The sequence below is a fragment of the Amblyomma americanum genome, chromosome 11 (assembly GCF_052857255.1).
Source record: "Amblyomma americanum isolate KBUSLIRL-KWMA chromosome 11, ASM5285725v1, whole genome shotgun sequence".
Lineage (NCBI taxonomy): Eukaryota > Metazoa > Arthropoda > Arachnida > Ixodida > Ixodidae > Amblyomma > Amblyomma americanum.
Genome location: NC_135507.1, coordinates 50,007,926 through 50,025,007, shown reverse-complemented (window position 1 = coordinate 50,025,007; position 17,082 = coordinate 50,007,926). Strand labels below are relative to the sequence as shown.

The 17,082-nt window shown below is 48.9% G+C and overlaps 1 protein-coding gene across 17 annotated transcripts in view; it reads left to right on the top strand.

Annotated features, from left to right (window-relative positions):
• Nucleotides 1-17,082, top strand: part of LOC144111417 (lysine-specific demethylase 4A-like) — a 45,123-nt gene that overhangs the window by 6,482 nt on the left and 21,559 nt on the right. For 5 of the 17 annotated variants that reach the window (XR_013310045.1, XM_077644707.1, XM_077644713.1 and 2 more), the window contains 7 exons: nucleotides 629-928; nucleotides 2,671-3,009; nucleotides 3,321-3,458; nucleotides 4,469-4,647; nucleotides 6,088-6,406; nucleotides 9,247-9,411; nucleotides 14,299-14,476. Coding sequence is in view for 15 of the 17 variants with exons in the window: in XM_077644707.1 (XP_077500833.1) it covers nucleotides 629-928; nucleotides 2,671-3,009; nucleotides 3,321-3,458; nucleotides 4,469-4,647; nucleotides 6,088-6,406; nucleotides 9,247-9,411; nucleotides 14,299-14,476 (1,618 nt within the window). In the remaining 2 variants the exon portion in view is untranslated. Of the gene's footprint in view, nucleotides 1-628; nucleotides 929-2,670; nucleotides 3,010-3,320; nucleotides 3,459-4,468; nucleotides 4,648-6,087; nucleotides 6,407-6,907; nucleotides 6,959-9,246; nucleotides 9,412-12,562; nucleotides 12,671-14,298; nucleotides 14,477-17,082 lie in introns of all 17 variants that reach the window. The other 12 variants (XM_077644700.1, XM_077644709.1, XM_077644702.1 and 9 more) reach the window with 4 other exon arrangements.

Sequence of the window (17,082 nt, the reverse complement as noted above, 5' to 3'; positions counted from 1 at the left end):
ATTGATTTTTGTGTGCCAACCGACTGTTCACTTTACTATTGGAGATACTTGCACTTTCATGTGCTCGTTTTTAATTTGTATACGTCCCTTATGTTCTTTGGTTGTGCAGACAAATCTCCGAATATCGTGTTAACCGGCCTGCGGCCGGCAGTTGGACCGTAGCTTGCTTTTGGGTGGAGCTCGAGTAGGTTAAAGTTGCCTCTAGTTTCAACTTGCCGTCACCGCCCAGGACCCTGTGGGCGAATCTGAAAGCAGTGCTGGTCGAAAGTGCTTAAATTTGTTAACCAGTGAATACTGCTTGTTTTCGTTGCTCATGTTTCAATGTGAAAATCGAAGGCAACATACCTGAGATGTGTCAAGAAGGTTACACAAGGAATACTGCTAGAGAACATTGGCTTTTAAGTACACAGCAGTGGCTAGCTGCATTATGACCTATGCAGAGGCTACACACATGCAGTGATGGAAGCTTACTTTTGAACCATTGGGCAGTTCGGCTGAGTCATTCCGAGGCCTTCCTAGTGTTGGTTTTGTGCAGGTTCTGTCATGCTGCTTGTGTGGAAGTCTGCCCATTGTCCATTCTTTGTACTTTGTCCTGAACAATTCTCCTGGCGTTTTTTTACACGTTCAGATCATACCACCGAAGGAGTGGATCCCGCGGAAAGGTGGCTACGACGACATCGTCATGACGATCCCGTCGCCCATCTCCCAAGTGGTGTCGGGCGGCCAGGGCTTGTACCAGCAGTACAACATCCAGAAGAAAGCCATGACGGTCAAGGAGTTCAGGCGGCTTGCCCAGAGTGACCGCTACAAGACGCCGTCCCACTTTGACTACGAGGACCTGGAGCGCAAGTACTGGAAGAACATTGCCTTCAACCCTCCCATCTACGGTGCTGATGTGTCGGGATCCCTGTACGACCCGGGTGTCAAGGTGGGCCGGGCCTTGTGATCTGTTTATTTTATTTATTTATTTTTACAGTGATACCTGCTACTTTAATTACTCGAATCTGGGCCAACCTCAGTTTTAAGCCGCCACCCAAAAGTTAAAGGCGAGAGAAAAAAAAAACTTTCGTCAGATGTAAGCTGGTGAAAATGCAAATCGCTTTTATTTTCCACAAAACTGCCCCGGCTCACTCAATGCCTTTTTTGTGGGTCCATTGAGGCCTTTCTCCTTGAAGTGCAAGCAGAAACGTTGTCAGGCTACTGCATCTGATGACTAACATTCTTTTATCGGTGCCACAGTCTTGCCCGGTATGGATGTTTTAAGACTGCTGTGCTGCAAGCGCAACTTCCTATTTGAAGGCAGCATTTAGACAAACGCTGAATGTGCTAATGCTTCCCATCGAGATGTTGCACGAATAGTAAACGTGGTCAGAATTGTGGCCAGTCACGCGTGCTTCTCACGGCTACAGCTACAAATAGTGGTGGCTACAGTGCTACCGTCTGATGGAGACTTGTGGCAGCACTGCCTGTACGCTGTTTTTGCAGTTTGGAGGCGCTGTCATCATGTTTTACGAAATGTCTATAAATCCTCGAATCTAGGCTGACCTAAGAGTTTTGTTTCTTGTGTTCTTAAAGAACTGCCTGCTTAGATTCGAATAAATACGGTAATGAAGCCCCTGAGTCCTTGATGCTCTTGTAGACATCCATACAGTCAAGTGTGAGGACGAGTAAGGGGGGATTGGATAGGATAGCTGGTACTGTGTGCTTCGTGAGCGATGTTTTTTTACTGGCATGCGCAGTAGCTATCGTTGATTGTCGCTTTATGTGGCAGTGTGTAAACATTTGTCAGTCTTTTCTCCTTACTGCTTGGAAAGCTTCACGATGACACTGTGTGCCCAGCATATGCCAGAACAGCCATCTTGGAAGCAAGGAACACAGGCGCACTGTGTATATTCGTCGGACTGGTACCCAGTGATGCCTTTAGATGTGGACAGTATGCAGCATGATGATACCAACATTAGCGGTTAAGGGGAGGATCTATTCAATGCTGCACTCTGCTGCTTGAATGGGTGTGGCGGTTTGTCAGTTTTGTCAGATTTGGAGTAAATACGAAATAGCGATGCACTTCTATATTTCAGATCTCCATTTGGTCTGTTCAGAACGTCGTGATTGAGAGCCCCATGAGGATTCTTACTTCTAGAGGCACTTTGATCTGACACTTTTTATTATTTTGCCTTCATCTAAATGCAACCAGTGTGGCTCTAAACTGAACCTGCAGCCTTGCACTCGACAGCAGAATTTCCTTGTCATTAGTGTACCATGGCGGGTGCAAGAGCCAGGCTAGAAGGCACTTCACTAGAACAGGGCTGTACAAAGCACAGTTTCACAGGGCTGAAGGAATTTGATCTGATATCTAACAATTTTAAGGAATACGATCTGGTATCTTTCCTTGTTTTTATGTTCCTGTCACTTCTTTGGTTTTGCACAGGTGGCACTGAATCTAAAATCGTTGCTTGGACCAGGCGAGTACACCTGATGCTTCTGAAATTTTTGGCTGCTAGAATATCAGCCTTGCGTGCTGTTTGGGACAAGGAAAAAAAAAAATGGAGCATCACAGTTCTACTATATCCGTAAAATTAAATGCTACAGGAGAAGAATTCCTGTTTTGGTCTATGCTCTCCACTGTGGCTGTGCACATTGTGAATGGCTACGCCTTTGACGATGCCGCAGGAGTTCAACATCAACCACCTGAACACGATCCTGGACCTGGTGGGCCAGGACTATGGCATCAAGATCGAGGGTGTCAACACAGCCTACCTGTACTTTGGCATGTGGAAGACCACTTTTGCATGGCACACGGAAGACATGGACCTCTACTCCATCAACTACCTGCACTTTGGGGCGCCCAAGTCGTGGTACTGCGTGCCCCCGGAGCACGGCCGCCGGCTGGAGCGCCTGGCCGCAGGCTTCTTCCACAGCACGGCCCAGGAGTGTTCCGCCTTTCTCCGCCACAAGATGACCGTCATCTCGCCCCAGATCTTGCGCCAGTACTCCATCCCGTACAACAAGGTGGGCACATGCGGTACCTTCCTTGATCGCCCACGAAGCTCCTTGGGAAGCTGTCTTGTGCAGCAGGGAAGAAGCCAAGGCCACTCCAGAAATTTGTTCTAATTATGTGCAGTTTGATTTGTGGTATTTGGCTTTATCGCACCTGCACAAGGCAGGGCTATCCGAGGCAGTTCTCGTCTTAAAATTTCTGCTACCTGTGGCAGGGTGAATGTTCAAGTAAAATTTCATAGTAGGCATGCGGCCCTCCGGTGGTGAGATGAATGTCTGTACGTGTGGTGACTGCAGCATTGCTCACATTGGCTTGGTTGCAGATCACCCAGGAGCCTGGGGAATTCATGATCACCTTCCCATACGGGTATCATGCGGGCTTCAACCATGGCTTCAACTGTGCAGAGTCCACCAACTTTGCCCTGCCCCGCTGGGTCGAGTACGGCAAACGGGCCTCTCAGGTGAGGCTCATGTTAGAACTGGCTGGGTTCATTTCAGGCTTTTTTTTTTATTATTATTGCCTGGTTGCACTGGAGCCTTGAACTGGGATTGTAGTTCAGATATGCATCTCGCACCTGTGTGGGGTTCAGAAAGCAGACCCTCAGTCCGATTTCATGCTGCAGTTCCTGATCTCAGCAAAGTTGTCCCACTTTCTGTCACCTCTGCTTGCAAAATGTCCTGAGCATCGTCCGTGCCGCTGTTCTGACAGCGTGCGGGTTGTTTCAATTTGCGTGTATTTGCAGTTTTACCCTATTAAAACAAAGTGCACTGTAATGAAATAACAGATGTAACAGTGCCTATACTTGTTGGCCTCTTGTATTTGACATCAAAATGTGCCGCCTGCATTGGTCCCGCACTAAAGAGTTCAGTGGCATTTTTCTATGTGCCTTTTACTCCCTGCGGTGACTTGGTAGCGGACTCGGGAGCGTTCATCTGCTAAGCACGAGGGTGCAGGATCAAATCCGAGCAGTAGCGGCTGCATTTCAGTGGTGGCTAAATGCAACTAATGCCTGTGTGCTATGTGATGTCGATGCACACTGAAGAAACCTGGGTGGTTGGAACTTATCTGGAGTCCTGTGTAGCAGTCACTTTTCATTACCTATGCGCAGCCTCGATGGACTGAACCTCACCTATCACTTGTGCCCAATGCATTGGCTATGCTAACTTACCCTATTTGATCCTGACTGGAAAGACACCACTTTTTTTTTTTTTTACATGACTGTCTTTGTGGTTCGCTGAATGCGACTGCATAGCATGCTATTGTAACAAGCACCCGTTGTCCATTTGAGTCAGTAACAAGAGTGGCGTGTACATTGTCTGGTCTAGCTTGTCTGCTGTGCTCTGTGGCATAGCAGCAGGGTGAGTTGAGTTAGTTTCTGTGCTGTGGCGGCGGAATTCACTTTGTCGTTGGCAATCCGTGGAAGACTCGTGGACTCATGCAGTCCGTTCCCCCCCCCCCCCCTCTTTGCAGTGCCTGTGCCGCCAGGACTGTGTCAAGATCAGCATGGACATCTTCGTGAAGAAGTTCCAGCCTGAGCGGTATGAGCTGTGGCTGGCCGGCCAGGACGTGGGGTGCCACCCAGAGGATCCCTCTAGCAAGGTGGCTGCCCGGGCGCCCACCCACCTCGAGATGGCCATGCTGCGCTCCATGTGAGTGTGCCCCACTGGCCTGCTGTGCTTGGCTTCGAGTGCCGTTAGTATGAGATGGTGCTGCGAGTTAGGGTGTTCACCACTGGGCCACGCGTTGCTGGTAGAGTTGGAATTAGTGTTAGCAGAATTGGTTTGTTGCGGTCAAAGGCCAAGAAATCTGTCCTGGTATTGCAGTCACTTGCTCTCTGAAATGAGGCTGAGGAAATTGACGCTGAGATCGTGCAAAACTTTGGTTTTGCCATGCTTCTACTTGCGCATTTTGCCAATTATGGATGATACGAATATTGTTTCGTTACTCCATGTCATTCTTATTGTTGAAATTCTACTGTATTCATGGAGCTTATGCTTAAAGTGATAAAATTCATATGGATTCTGAATGCACACCAAGTTGTTATGCATATTCTGTGGTGTAGCTTTAGGGATGGCTCTCTTAGGGTGGCATAAGTTCTCTTGATAGGCTATGAATAGGGAAAAAAAGGAAGGCTAACTGGTATTTGCTCGTCGCATAATGAACCGACTTTTTTCCAGAGAAGTTGACATCAGTTAGTGGGGAGGGTTCATTACGCGGGTAAAAATAGTTTCAACTGATTTTTTTAGAAGGGTCGATATTTCATATCACACCTCCTTACCCTATTTACCCTATTTGATCCAGACCATCTGTCCTTCCGGAAGTCTGCACAAAACGCCCGTAGTCCGACGCGTTCGTGCCGCTGGTGTTTAGCATGGTTGGCTTTGACATGATCTGATCCGCAATTTGTGCACGAACATGCCGAACACCACATGAAGGTCAGCCGCGTTTTTTACAGGAGGTTAAGAAACACACAGGACGGTGACGAGTGCGTAATATCTGCCAAGTTCGCCGAGTGCACCGCGCTTTCCCCCCTCTCCCCACCCCTCTGGCAGGAGCTCTCCTCAGATAAGCAAGTGGTGTGGTGTTATCGGGGGCAGGCAGCATCTTGGCGCGCTGCCAAGGAGTGCGCTACCTGCACTGCGCCTCCCCCCTTCCTTCTGGCAGGAGCTCTCCTCAAAAGATAAACAAGTGATGTTATGGGGGGGGGGGGGGGGGGGGGGGCTGACAGCATCTTGGCGCACTGCCAAAGTCTGCACTGCCGATGGCGCGAAAACTGAGGACCCAGCTACAAAAAGCTAAAGGCTGAAAAAAAAAGTAAATTCTGACGGACAAAGTGGGGGGCAGGTTCATTATGCGAGTGGGTTCATTACGCGAGTAAATAGGGTATTAATATTGTGTTGCTGACAGCTTCCCAAGTCCACAGCGTTCTGCCTTAAGCATCTTTTTACATTTCATGTCCTCTGCAGTGGCAACTTATTCCTTCTTTATCCCATCCCACCACATCTTCCTACGTACCTAACTTTTTTGATGACCTCTTTAGCAAGCATCAGTACGAGTGTTCCTGTTTGGTTGCCTTGCCGTGGGTGCAGGATCAAGTCCAAGTCCAAGCGGCACCCCATCCTGGACAAGAACTGCCTCATACCGGAAGAGGACACTGTGGGTGGCGGCGACACGGATGGCACGGAGATCTATGACCCGGAAGACGAGGACGGTGACGAGGAGCCCAAGAAGGCGAGGCGACCTTCCAAGGGGTCGCTGTCAAAGCGCAAGGGCCCACTCAAGGGGGGCCAGGGTGGCAGTGAAAAGACCAAGCGTGCCCGCCGGCCCCGCACCAGCAGCACCAACAGCTGCGATGCTTCCCCCACCAAGGGGGCCAGCAGCCCTAGCCAGTACAGCAGCTTGGTGCAGGTGAGCTGACATTTGGACGGTGAGAGGGGGTGGGGGGAATGACCAGTTCTCGTTAACTATACCGGTTGTGATACTCCCAATATAGAAGCCTTGCGTCAAAATTTTGTGGCCAAAAATTTGGGTGCAACGGTCTGTCATGTCACGTGGGGCATTAATTAACCTCTGCAGTGTGACTGTAGGGAATAGCCAGGTTTTGAAGCAGTTTTGCAACTTGTACTATTAAAGAGCTTTGTCAGAGCACGAGAAGCCAACTGAAAACTTTCTCCATCCCCGTCTTCTTGGTGGTTTCTGTTGTGTCAATGATGGCTTCTTTTGAGCACCTAGAAATGTGCAGGGCCATCACAGGCTAGCTGTTTCCTTTCTCGGAGAAGGAAAAAAAAAAAAAAGGTCATTCAGAAGTGGATTGATAATTAAAGAATGCACAACGAAGGTGCCTCGTGGTCAGTGAAAATGTAGGGCGCCACGGGGACATTGCACTGAGCCTGTCTGTACGTCGTGCAGGATGCCAGGAATTGCGACGAGGGCAATCTTGGAGATAGAGAGACAGCAGATGTGAGTAAAGATGCTTGGATGAGTGGTGATGGATTAATGGAGAAGGCCAGTGGTTTCAGATTTGAACTGGTGGTATATTTAAGGGGGGGACACCCCTCTTAGAAATATTTTTTTTATTTCTTGATAGATATTCGTGAAACTTAACCAATTTTACTATTTCAATATGCTGATTTCAAATATGCTTTTAGTTTTTCTGTGAAACAAGTTGTTCTCAAGATACTATTGTGCAATCCTTGTGTGGAACATGCAGGTAACTTAATTTTGTAACAGTAAATGCCATGGTGAAGTTCAGCATACAGACAAGATCTAGAATGTCCATGGAGTGCAATAAGACAAAAATGGTTGTTTTAGGCCCATTTTAACAGAAGTTACTGCACATTAAACTTTACCAAGGAAAATTCAATATGGCGGCTCAGACGAAATGTATTGTTTAAAATTATGCTGATCGGCAACTGGTCTTGATTTAGTCTTATTTCACTTTCTGTGAGTTCATCTTTCCAACAAAAAAAGAATTATGAAGCTAGCCCACTTAGAACCAGAGATATCATCCCTGCACTATTGCAAATCTGTAAAAATTGGTGTTCTGAGAAAACGACAAAAAACGTTTCCAACCATCTGTATGCGACAGGACTTCAAACTCGTAGGAATGCACCAGGGGCATAATCAGGATGCATTTCATCTCTCTGCATTTGATCTCTCTGCCGCCTTTTTGCCATCTTAATGATGCCCACAGATAACTTTTGCTTCTTGGTGGAACCTCAGAAACAGACGCGACGAAATGCTCATCTTTTGCGTTGTCGCTAGCGTCAATTCAAAACGAAGTATCACTCGTTCACGGGCACTACTTTCGACCACATCGCTATAGGTCATAATTCCAGCATTGATGCATACGCGGCTGGCGTAACTCGAGCCGCACATCGTTTTTGCCCGGGAGCAGAGCCAGCAACGGCACTGGAGGTGTATTGTCATCCACGGCGCGGGTCCGCGACGCGTGGAGCGCAGTTGTTCACGACACGGTTGGCAACGCGCCAACCACACTTTGACTTTCGCCCTGCAGAGGCTGCGTCAACTGCAGCGTCGACTCGAACTGCGTTTTCTTCGTTTTTGCTTGGAAGTGGAGCCAGCGGCGGCACTGGCGATGCGTCGTCGTTGACGGCGCGGGTCCGCAACGCGATTTCAAGGCCGTTCAGGATGTGGTTGGCAGTGCTCCAACAACACTTGGACCTTCGCCCTGCTGAGGCTGCATCAATTCGAACAGCGTTTTCTTCGTTTTTGCTCGGGAGCGGAGCCGGCAATGGCACTAGTGATATGTCGTCGTTGACGGCGCGGGTTCACGATGCGCTTCACTGTCGTTCATGGTGCGGTTGGCAGTGCGCCATCCGCACTTTGACCTTCGTTGTGCGGAGGCTGCGATAGTCCAGGCTCCTTGTGCCTTTTGCGTTTTCTCCGTTTCTGGGTGCCGAACCGATCAAGCGAGTGATACTTCATCCACACGCGCCGCGCGGCACTCTCTCTCAAAATGGTGCCGCGCTTCTGGAGCAGACAAGCTGCCTAACCCTAGGCCTACCCAATCACAGAGCGCCATTTTGATCACATGGCTTTTCTAACCAATGACAACGCGGCGCGCGTTTTCTTTGCGGTCATTTTGTCCACGAACTGAAAAATCCCAGCGTTGCTTACCGATCTAAAAAAAAGCTGGAGGCGGGAGCTTTCGAACGAGACCATAAAGGCGTCGGGGGAGCACGTAGGTACCGAGCGACGGCGAGGCATGATTTGACCTCAGTTTAAAAGGCAAATCGTGCGCGTTCGGAAATTTAAATGGCTATTACTAAGCAAATACTGGCTATTTCTTTATAAAAATTCGACGTCAGATGCAAAATGACCTCGTGAATCCGAACATGACAAAATTGAAAAACCCATTTTCTCGTGAATTTTCCTTAATGGCACTGCTGTTTTTCTCGGTTTAGGTTGGCGTTTGCAATTTTTCAATGCGGCACACTGGTTACTGTCATCTTCTTTGTCATGAAGGAGAAAAAAAATGCTTTTTCTCTTTGTTGAAAGGCAACCTTTGGCAAATGTGATGTGGCGCTTGTGGATTACACCTTCTTCACGAACCACAGTGTGGTTGAAACATGTCTCATGTTTGGTGCTAGCATGATTGCAGGAGGTGGATCAGAAGCGGTGTTTGGGTGTAGTGAGCAGTGTGGGAATTGGTCCGTTTTCACGTTCATATGGGTGAGCTGCGCTGCGAGTGCGTCTCGGAGACCTGTGCCGGCTCTTCCTCGCAGGAGCTGAGTGTTGTGGTTGAGCCGCTTCCACACGTGGGACCCCCAAAGCTGGAGCCGCTCAAGGCGTCCCCAGCTGTGGCTCCCGCCTCGTCTTCAGAGGTGGCTCCGCAGCCATCCCTCGAGGGCGACAGCACGTTCAACCACGGCACTGAGCTGCCCGCTCTGGTGAGTCTCGCTTCTCAAGGTGGCAGTAGAGCGACAGTTGTGGGTGGCTACTCAGTGATGTCTTTTCCTGTGACAGTTACTTATGCTATCCGCCGCGGTGGCTGAGTGGTTATGGCACTCGGCTGCTGGCCCGAAAGACGTGGGTTCGATCCCGGCCGCAGTGGTCGAATTTCGGTGGAGGAGAAATTCTAGAGGCCCGTGTACTGTGCGATGTCAGTGCACGTTAAAGAACCCCAGGTGGTCGAAATTTCCGGAGCCCTCCACTACAGCGTCTCTCACAGCATGAGCCGCTTTGGGACGTTAAACCCCCCCTAAACCAAACCATTTACTTATGCAGTTCATCCTTTTGCTTCCTTGGCTCCTGCATTGCTTAGCTGGCGATTTGCATTGCTTGTTGAGCTGTCATGAATGCCAAGCTGAGTCGCAACCCAGAAAACTTGCGAGACCAAGGCAGAAACATTACTCGTGATTTTGTGCTCGACATAATTGTCATCCTTGAAAGCTCTTATCGAGTCAATAGGCACTGGGGTGTGCTGCTTGACAACTTTGGTTGAGTTTGTAGAGGGCCGGTCTCTACAAAAGCAAAAGAACGAATTGGGAGAAAATTTGTTGGAAGATAGAGGCCCTGGTTGAGGGAGTGCTCAAGGGAATGGCAGTGCTCTGTTGGTTCAGTTATCCAAAGACTGATAGCGCAGGCTATCAAAATGCGCTTTGTGGAGCTTCTCCACAAGAGGACCAAAGTTGCGGGTTGTGTGATGGCAGAGGTACTGAAAACTGTAAACCTTACGCATCAGGTGGCACTGCAGTTACCTGAAATGCAAGCCCAGTGTGCCGACAGGAGGTGCACCACTCCAACGTACCAAGCTGTATACTCCTTGCCCTAGCGAGCGCTGGTCCTGCTAGTCGAAGCTTGCAGTAATGCTACTGAGTAGTTGTTCCTGGTGCAAGTAGCATTCATTTCTAGTGCAGGCAGCTGTTTTCAAATACAGGGGCCGAGCAGTTTTTCAGATGTTGAAAACACGGTCTTGTTCGTTATGTAGACAGTTTCACAGAGCCGTCCCATGAAGCCACACAATTAGTGTTTTTTGTTTTTACTGCCCAGTTATTAGAAATTTCTTTCCTGTCTCCTTCAAGCCTTAAAATTGGGCTGGTGACTGTCTTGTTTGTTTTGTGACTGCTGGTTTGCAGTATTTTTTTGTAGATCACTGCTTTTTCAAGCTTCCTGGCGGGGTTAGCCAAGCTGTAGAAAGCGGGGAAGGGGGGTAGTTGGAAGTCTGGCCCCTCTCCGTCCTTTAAAATGTACAGCCCCAGAAGTCGTAGCTTTGTCTCATGATGTGGTCAGGATTGTGGGGTGTCCAGTCTGAGAAAGGATCATGTACCCGAGTTCTGAGCACCTGTGAACATAAGCTCCTGCTGCAACACAAGGCACGCCAATGCTCGGCTGTGGTGCACCGCCTCCTCTACCGTGCACATTGCTTTTGCTATGGCTGCTGTGGGCCACCTCATTTTGCTCTGTTTCATGCGTTGCTTGCTTGCTTGCCATGTGCCCTGCCCCCTCCCTTCCCCTGTATTTTAAATTTTTTTTTGTCACCAATAATTTCTCCTTTAGAGGCCAGCTGTGTTGAAGTTGAGGGCAGGGTACATATGTGGTTTCCTTGCGATTCCACCACATCAGACTAAAATGTTGAAAAGAGTGCTGTGTCTTCCTACCAAAATAACAATAATACCGTCATTTATCCACTGCCCTAGATGACAGCCAACCACGGAAGGGTTGGTGACGGCTTTCCGGATATTTTGCAGGTCTCGTTGTCTAAGCTGTGTATGTCATCCTAGGCATTGGGGTTTGAAAAGTATGCACCTCAGGGACTGAGAGAAATGGACAGGATAAGCTCATTATACATCGCAGAGCAACTTCCTGTGTTACGTTTGTTTATATAAGCTTTGGGTTCCTAGATGGCTTCGCTTGGACATTGTAGCAGGCAAGCACCATGAAACATGGCACAGCTTTCCTCTTGTTCATACTCTGAGGGCAGTGTGGTGGGTAGCAAATGTTGTGCATGCCTCTCTGCCATGCCTGCTTTGTTAGCTGCTTCACAAGCTGGTCACTCACCCCTAACCCTTTGCGGTCGAGGAGTTGGGCCAATCTTTTTGTGGCTGCTGAGCGGGAACTGTTTCACAAATTTCAGGCTCCGGGAAGAAAGCCTGCTGTGGAGTAAAAATGCTTTGCGGAACATCTGCCGGGCCCCATCCCTGCATCTGTCGGCCTTTCAGCATTGATCTGACTTTTTGTTTGAGTGCCCAGAGCACTTCCTTGGGCAGAGGCTGTGGTGTTTGCTCTCTGCGTTGCGGTGTAACCTTCTTTTCACCCTTTGCTTTAGTGGGGTTTTCAGACGACCTCTGTGTGCCTCATTGCCAGAGGGAGTCCAGTGTCATCCTCACAGGAATCACCTGTACTGTCATTGAGCCTCATGCGAGGTGATTCCGCAAGACATGAGTTTTAAAAAAATCACATAGGTGTGCCGTGGCACTTATGTTCAGTGGTCGGCCTTGTGTTTTTCCCTGGGGTGCAAACAAAACCGAGGGAAGAAAATGTACAGTGAATTATGTACAGGGTCAATAAAATTTGGATGTAGGCATGTTGTAAATGTTGCCATTTTTTTTTTTAATAATGCAGGTCATTAGTAAACATGGATCACCACATCAAATTCCCCTATGCATAGTACACAATTAGCTGAACTACTCCAGTGTGGTTTCGGCTTCAGCATGCAAGCTATAACATCACATGTAAGGTCACGTGAAGGTTACAAAACCGCAATATAATTGCTGTTTGCTCACTCGCCATCTGTCTGGCTCCTAGAGTTGACAAGCATAGAATTCTAATAAATTAAAATGCCGAAACAGTGGCTGTGTCCATGTTTACTACAGAAAGAAACCAAACCTACTGTCTCCACCTGTTTAAGGGAGGGGGCACCATATTTGCAACGAAAGCAAGCCAGTGATGGGTGTTTGGAACTGGGACATCCTGTCTGATGACCGCAAAGGGTTAAAGTCCCCAAAGTTGGGCCATGCGCCACTTTCCCGGGCGGTGGCGCTGTTTCCTAAGCGGCTATGCCTCGCTGCCGCCGCCACCGCTGCTGTTGTGGCTTCCCAGAGCCTGGGCGACCGGTGGTCCCTGATGACGCCCGTGGAAACGCTCTCCGCACCCCCCACCCATTCGGCACAGTACCCCTCGTCGGAGAGCGTGCTTTCCTCCTCGAAGGTGGGCCTTCACGTGCCTTGCGCTATTCGACCGAGTCATTGCTAGTGCTGTCCACTGCAGCCAGCTGCTTGGCCTCTCTCGGCGTCCTGTTCATGCGAGGACTGCCGTTGAGAGTGAAAGTTAATCTGCGTGAAAGGCCCACAAATTTGCAGTACAGAAAAGAAATTGTTTGGGAATTACGAGAGAGGCACCAGCTTCTGTAACGCTTTTATGGCTGATGGCCTTGGGCTGCGATGGCATTTCTAGGAAACTGTGATGTAGTGTGTTGTAGTGATTCTGTTGGCCGGTAGTAAAGTTTGCATCGAAGGCTGCTGCCCTGTGTCACCCTTCGGTAGCTTTGTACAATGATTCGAGGATTGCAAAAGCAGTTGAAATGCCTGTTGTGTGCAGCTTAGCTAAAAACTAGTTTGTGTGATCTTTGCTTGGATAAGTTTGGTTAAACTTATTAACTAGTCTGATTAGGTAACCAGGTAACCGAAGCCTAGTGTGGGGGGTGCATGTCCCTGGAAGAAAAAGTTTTCACGGCGACATCCTAATGTTGCCTAGAAATGCTATCACATATAAACCTGCACTTCAGTGAATCTATCACTTTTAACTTAAAATGTAGCGGCTAGCGTTTGCAGCACCACGGTGTAGCATGCATGGCTCTCGTTGCTTCGAGTCGAAAACTGTCCACGCGTGCAAGCCTAGCTGGCTGCAGTGGTCGCCGCATGGAATAGTGCTGTGTGGGTCTGTGTCAGCCAAATTCTTCGAGAAAGCTCCCTTGGAATTTTCCGGCTCTCAATTTTCTGTAGTACTTGCCCAGACAGTGACACTTGTGCATGTTTTGTCAGCAAATGCTGCACCAGTTTATAATGAAAGGCTTGCATGTTGTGACCAGATCACGGCAGCGGTGTTTAGGGTCTGGATTGACCACTCGGTGGGATTGGAGTTGAATGAATTTCTTTGCAACACCCTGTTACCTCCTTGCTTGCAATGAGAATTCACTACGTTCCCTAAATCTCCTGACACATTAGCATTATGGTTTTCCCAGCATGCTGAGGTTGTTCTTGACAACTAGTCGCTCCCCACTTTTTAAAAAGCCAAGCTTTTTTTCATCAACTGGAGAGGAGTAATGGAGGTTTGGCGGATGAGTGCAGGAAACGGGCACTTGGGATATGCTTAGAGTCCTTGCTCATGTTTTGTTCGAGTAGCAGCAACATCCTAAAGTACGTCGATCCTTGCAACATCATTTAGAGCCACCACGTTTTGCTCATAGAAAGCACATGACATGCAGCACTAAGCAATTATTGGACAGGGCAGTGAGACTTGCCTGTGTCCGTTCCATGAGGGCTTAAGGGAAATGTAGCTTAAGTTTTCCAACTGCAGGGCGAGCTGGGGTGTGATGACCAAGAAGGCCGAATTGTAGAGGCCTGTCTGTCCTTGAGCTCCCCTTCACGCCTCTCCTTGTCGCATGACTCTTGTGTAGCGGGAGCTAGGCGGTTGGGTGAGCTCGGCAGCGACCTCGATGCACACAAATCGGGAAGCGGACTTGCAACAAGTTTAGTCTGACCCTGGCATCTTCACATTAGCAGTTGCGACCTATCGTGGCGAGGCGAGGCTGAAGTCGCAGTGGTGGACTCATTCAGGTGGCCCACAAGTACCCGCTAGGAGGGGAGGAGGAGGTCACGACCACCCCTGGCACGCCACATAAGATCTGCTTCAGCACGGCCGTCCGACGCCAACCCTTGCACCCGACACCCAAGAAGGCCAAGGCATCACACCCGGCCGACATCATGGGCCAGGGCGAGGACAGCAGCGACGAGGGTGAGCCACTCACTTCTTTCTCTGCATGTGGGGAGGGACATTTCTTTGCCACTTGTGCAACTCATCTTGACAGTTGACGTCCACATGACGTCAGTAAACGCTCATTAATTTGAACTTCATTCATTAGAAATTTCGCACAGTTCAAACTCTGCGGCTTGGTCCGTCCATGCTCTATTTAGGGTCTGTGTAAAACATTGCCCATTAGAACGGGAATCGGTTTTGCCATCCATAATTCGAACTGTGCGCCTGCAGCTTGCACACGCGGCCAACCGAGCAACGTACCCAGGAGGCTGTGCCGCCTCTCCGGAGGTAAGCTGGAAAGAGCGAAAAGGTATCCATGGATGGGTGAAGGTAGCTCTGTCCATGTTAGTGGCAGTGTGGTGGCAGCGAGAAACCTGTATTCGACTGTTGCTTGTGATTGCTGAGCTGAAAGGCCAGTCAGCTTTTGTTGGGCAATGGATGACATGTCCAAATCAGGCACATCGCAGCATCGACAGCACTTCGATTCTGAAAAAACTGTCTTGCATTGCACCTCTTTCTTTCTCTTGGATTTCCAGCGCTGTCTGCATCCTTTTTCTTGCAATTTGTTGCAGTGGTCGCCCCAATTTAAGCTTATGCGTTGGGGCGCCATGTATCAATTTAGGATGTCGTCCATCTGCAATAATTACTGCACAAAAGTGTTTAAGGGAAAGATAAGTCATGCCTGAAGTTGATGCCGGACCACAATCAGAGCAGGAATGTCACCAGAAAGCATGGTGACCGGTCTAGCAGTTTACGACTCGGGGTAGGAAGTCAAGAAAATTGGGCAACATACCGCCGTCCTGTTCACTTCCACTTAATAACCTTCGCAACCTACAAATTCACACTTGCGAATTGCAGAGGTTGTGCGACCATTTTGATAAAAAAATTGGCTGTGGTTTATCTCTGGTTAACCCTAGTTGAATTGCGAAAGCTTGTTTCCTCGGCACGTCGTCTATGCAGCGTCTCATTCCAACGCTCTCAAGAACTCTTCCGCAGTTGCACTTCGGGACGTGGCACTTCTTTTAGCCGCATCGTCGTTACGACGCTTCTCGAGTCTTGCGGCGCTCTCTTCTGGCGTCTCTTGAGAGCGTTGTCTCTTCCTCGCTTCATTCTGTTGTTGCGTCTCTTTCACGCTCTCCATAATGACTACAATACACTGAGGCGAAGCGCATATATATATATACCCCCCACGAGGCATCGGGGATATATATATACCCCCCATGAGGTGTCGGGGGGGGGGGGGGGGGGGGGGGGGGTATAAGCGGCGTTGATGGCGGCTCAAGGTCGTTCGTGGGCCACGCATATGACATACGGCATATGGCGCGGCGAGCCGCTGGCTGGAGTAGTAAAGCTTTCGCTTTAAAAGCAGCAGTCACAGGATTGTCACACGCTGCACAGTTCTCCAGCCTTCTGACCATGGTCGCAGGCATTCGCTTGCCCTGCGAGATTCCGGTGCGGCCCTCCGCTGCATAAGTTGAGATGTGTTGACTGCCACATACATCTTCTTCAGTTCAGAAAGCGAAGCGGAAACCTTATGCAGAAGTTCAAGTTAATGAGCTTTTACTCCATGAATGAAAAAGTTCAGAAAAGAAATGGTGAGCATAGCACAAAGGATGTTTTGAGCACCCTTGAGCAAATTAAGCAAATTTCGCGAGTTGTGTGCCCATCAGCTGACTAAGTTTTTGACCAATCATGGTCCAGACATTGAATTATGGCCAAGATGTGTTCATCTGAACACATCTTAACAGAAGTGCTCCTAAAAGAAGTGTGGGGATGCTAGGTGTGTTTCAATACCGTATAGTATACTTGCCTAATGTATCCACTGGCATAATAACCCCCCCTCGCCACACTTTTGTCAGCCAGAATTTACTTTTTTTTCCAGCCTTTAGCTTTTTCTAGCTGGTTCCTCAGTTTTGGCGCTGTCCGCAGCAGACATTGGCAACCGATAACATCACCACTTGTTTGTTTATCTTTTAAGGAGAGCTCCTGCCAGAAGGAAGGGGGGTGGGGGTCACACACAGCAGTGCGCACCTTGGAAACGTCAGCGCACTGCACCAAGATGCTGCCCATGGCTGATAACACCACCACTTGTTTATCTTTTGAGGAGAGCTCCTGCCAGAGGGAGGAGGTGGGGGGAGAGCACATAGCCCTCTTCAAACTTAACTTGGCAGAGTGCCAAGATGTTGTGTGCTCTAAGCTAAGGCATAGTCATTGGCATTGCGCACTCCTCACCATCCTGTGTGTTTTTTTAACCTGGTGTGAAACAGCAGGTCTGACCTTCAGGGCCCCTGTTCAGCATGTTGGATTGGCCCGCTACTGCAAAATTGCTGGATCAGGTCAAAGTGAAGGATGCTTAACACCAGCTGATAAGGGAAGGACGGGTGGAGGTATGATATGAAATATTGACCCTTCCAAAAGAATCTATTAAAACTTTTTTTTTTTCCTGCCTAATGAATCATCCCCCCAAACTGATGTCAACTTTTCTGGAAAAAAAGTTGGTTCATTATGCGAGTATATAGGGTATATCTTGCATGAAAGAGCAAATAAAACTTCTACATTATTGAATTTATTACATTATGCATGAA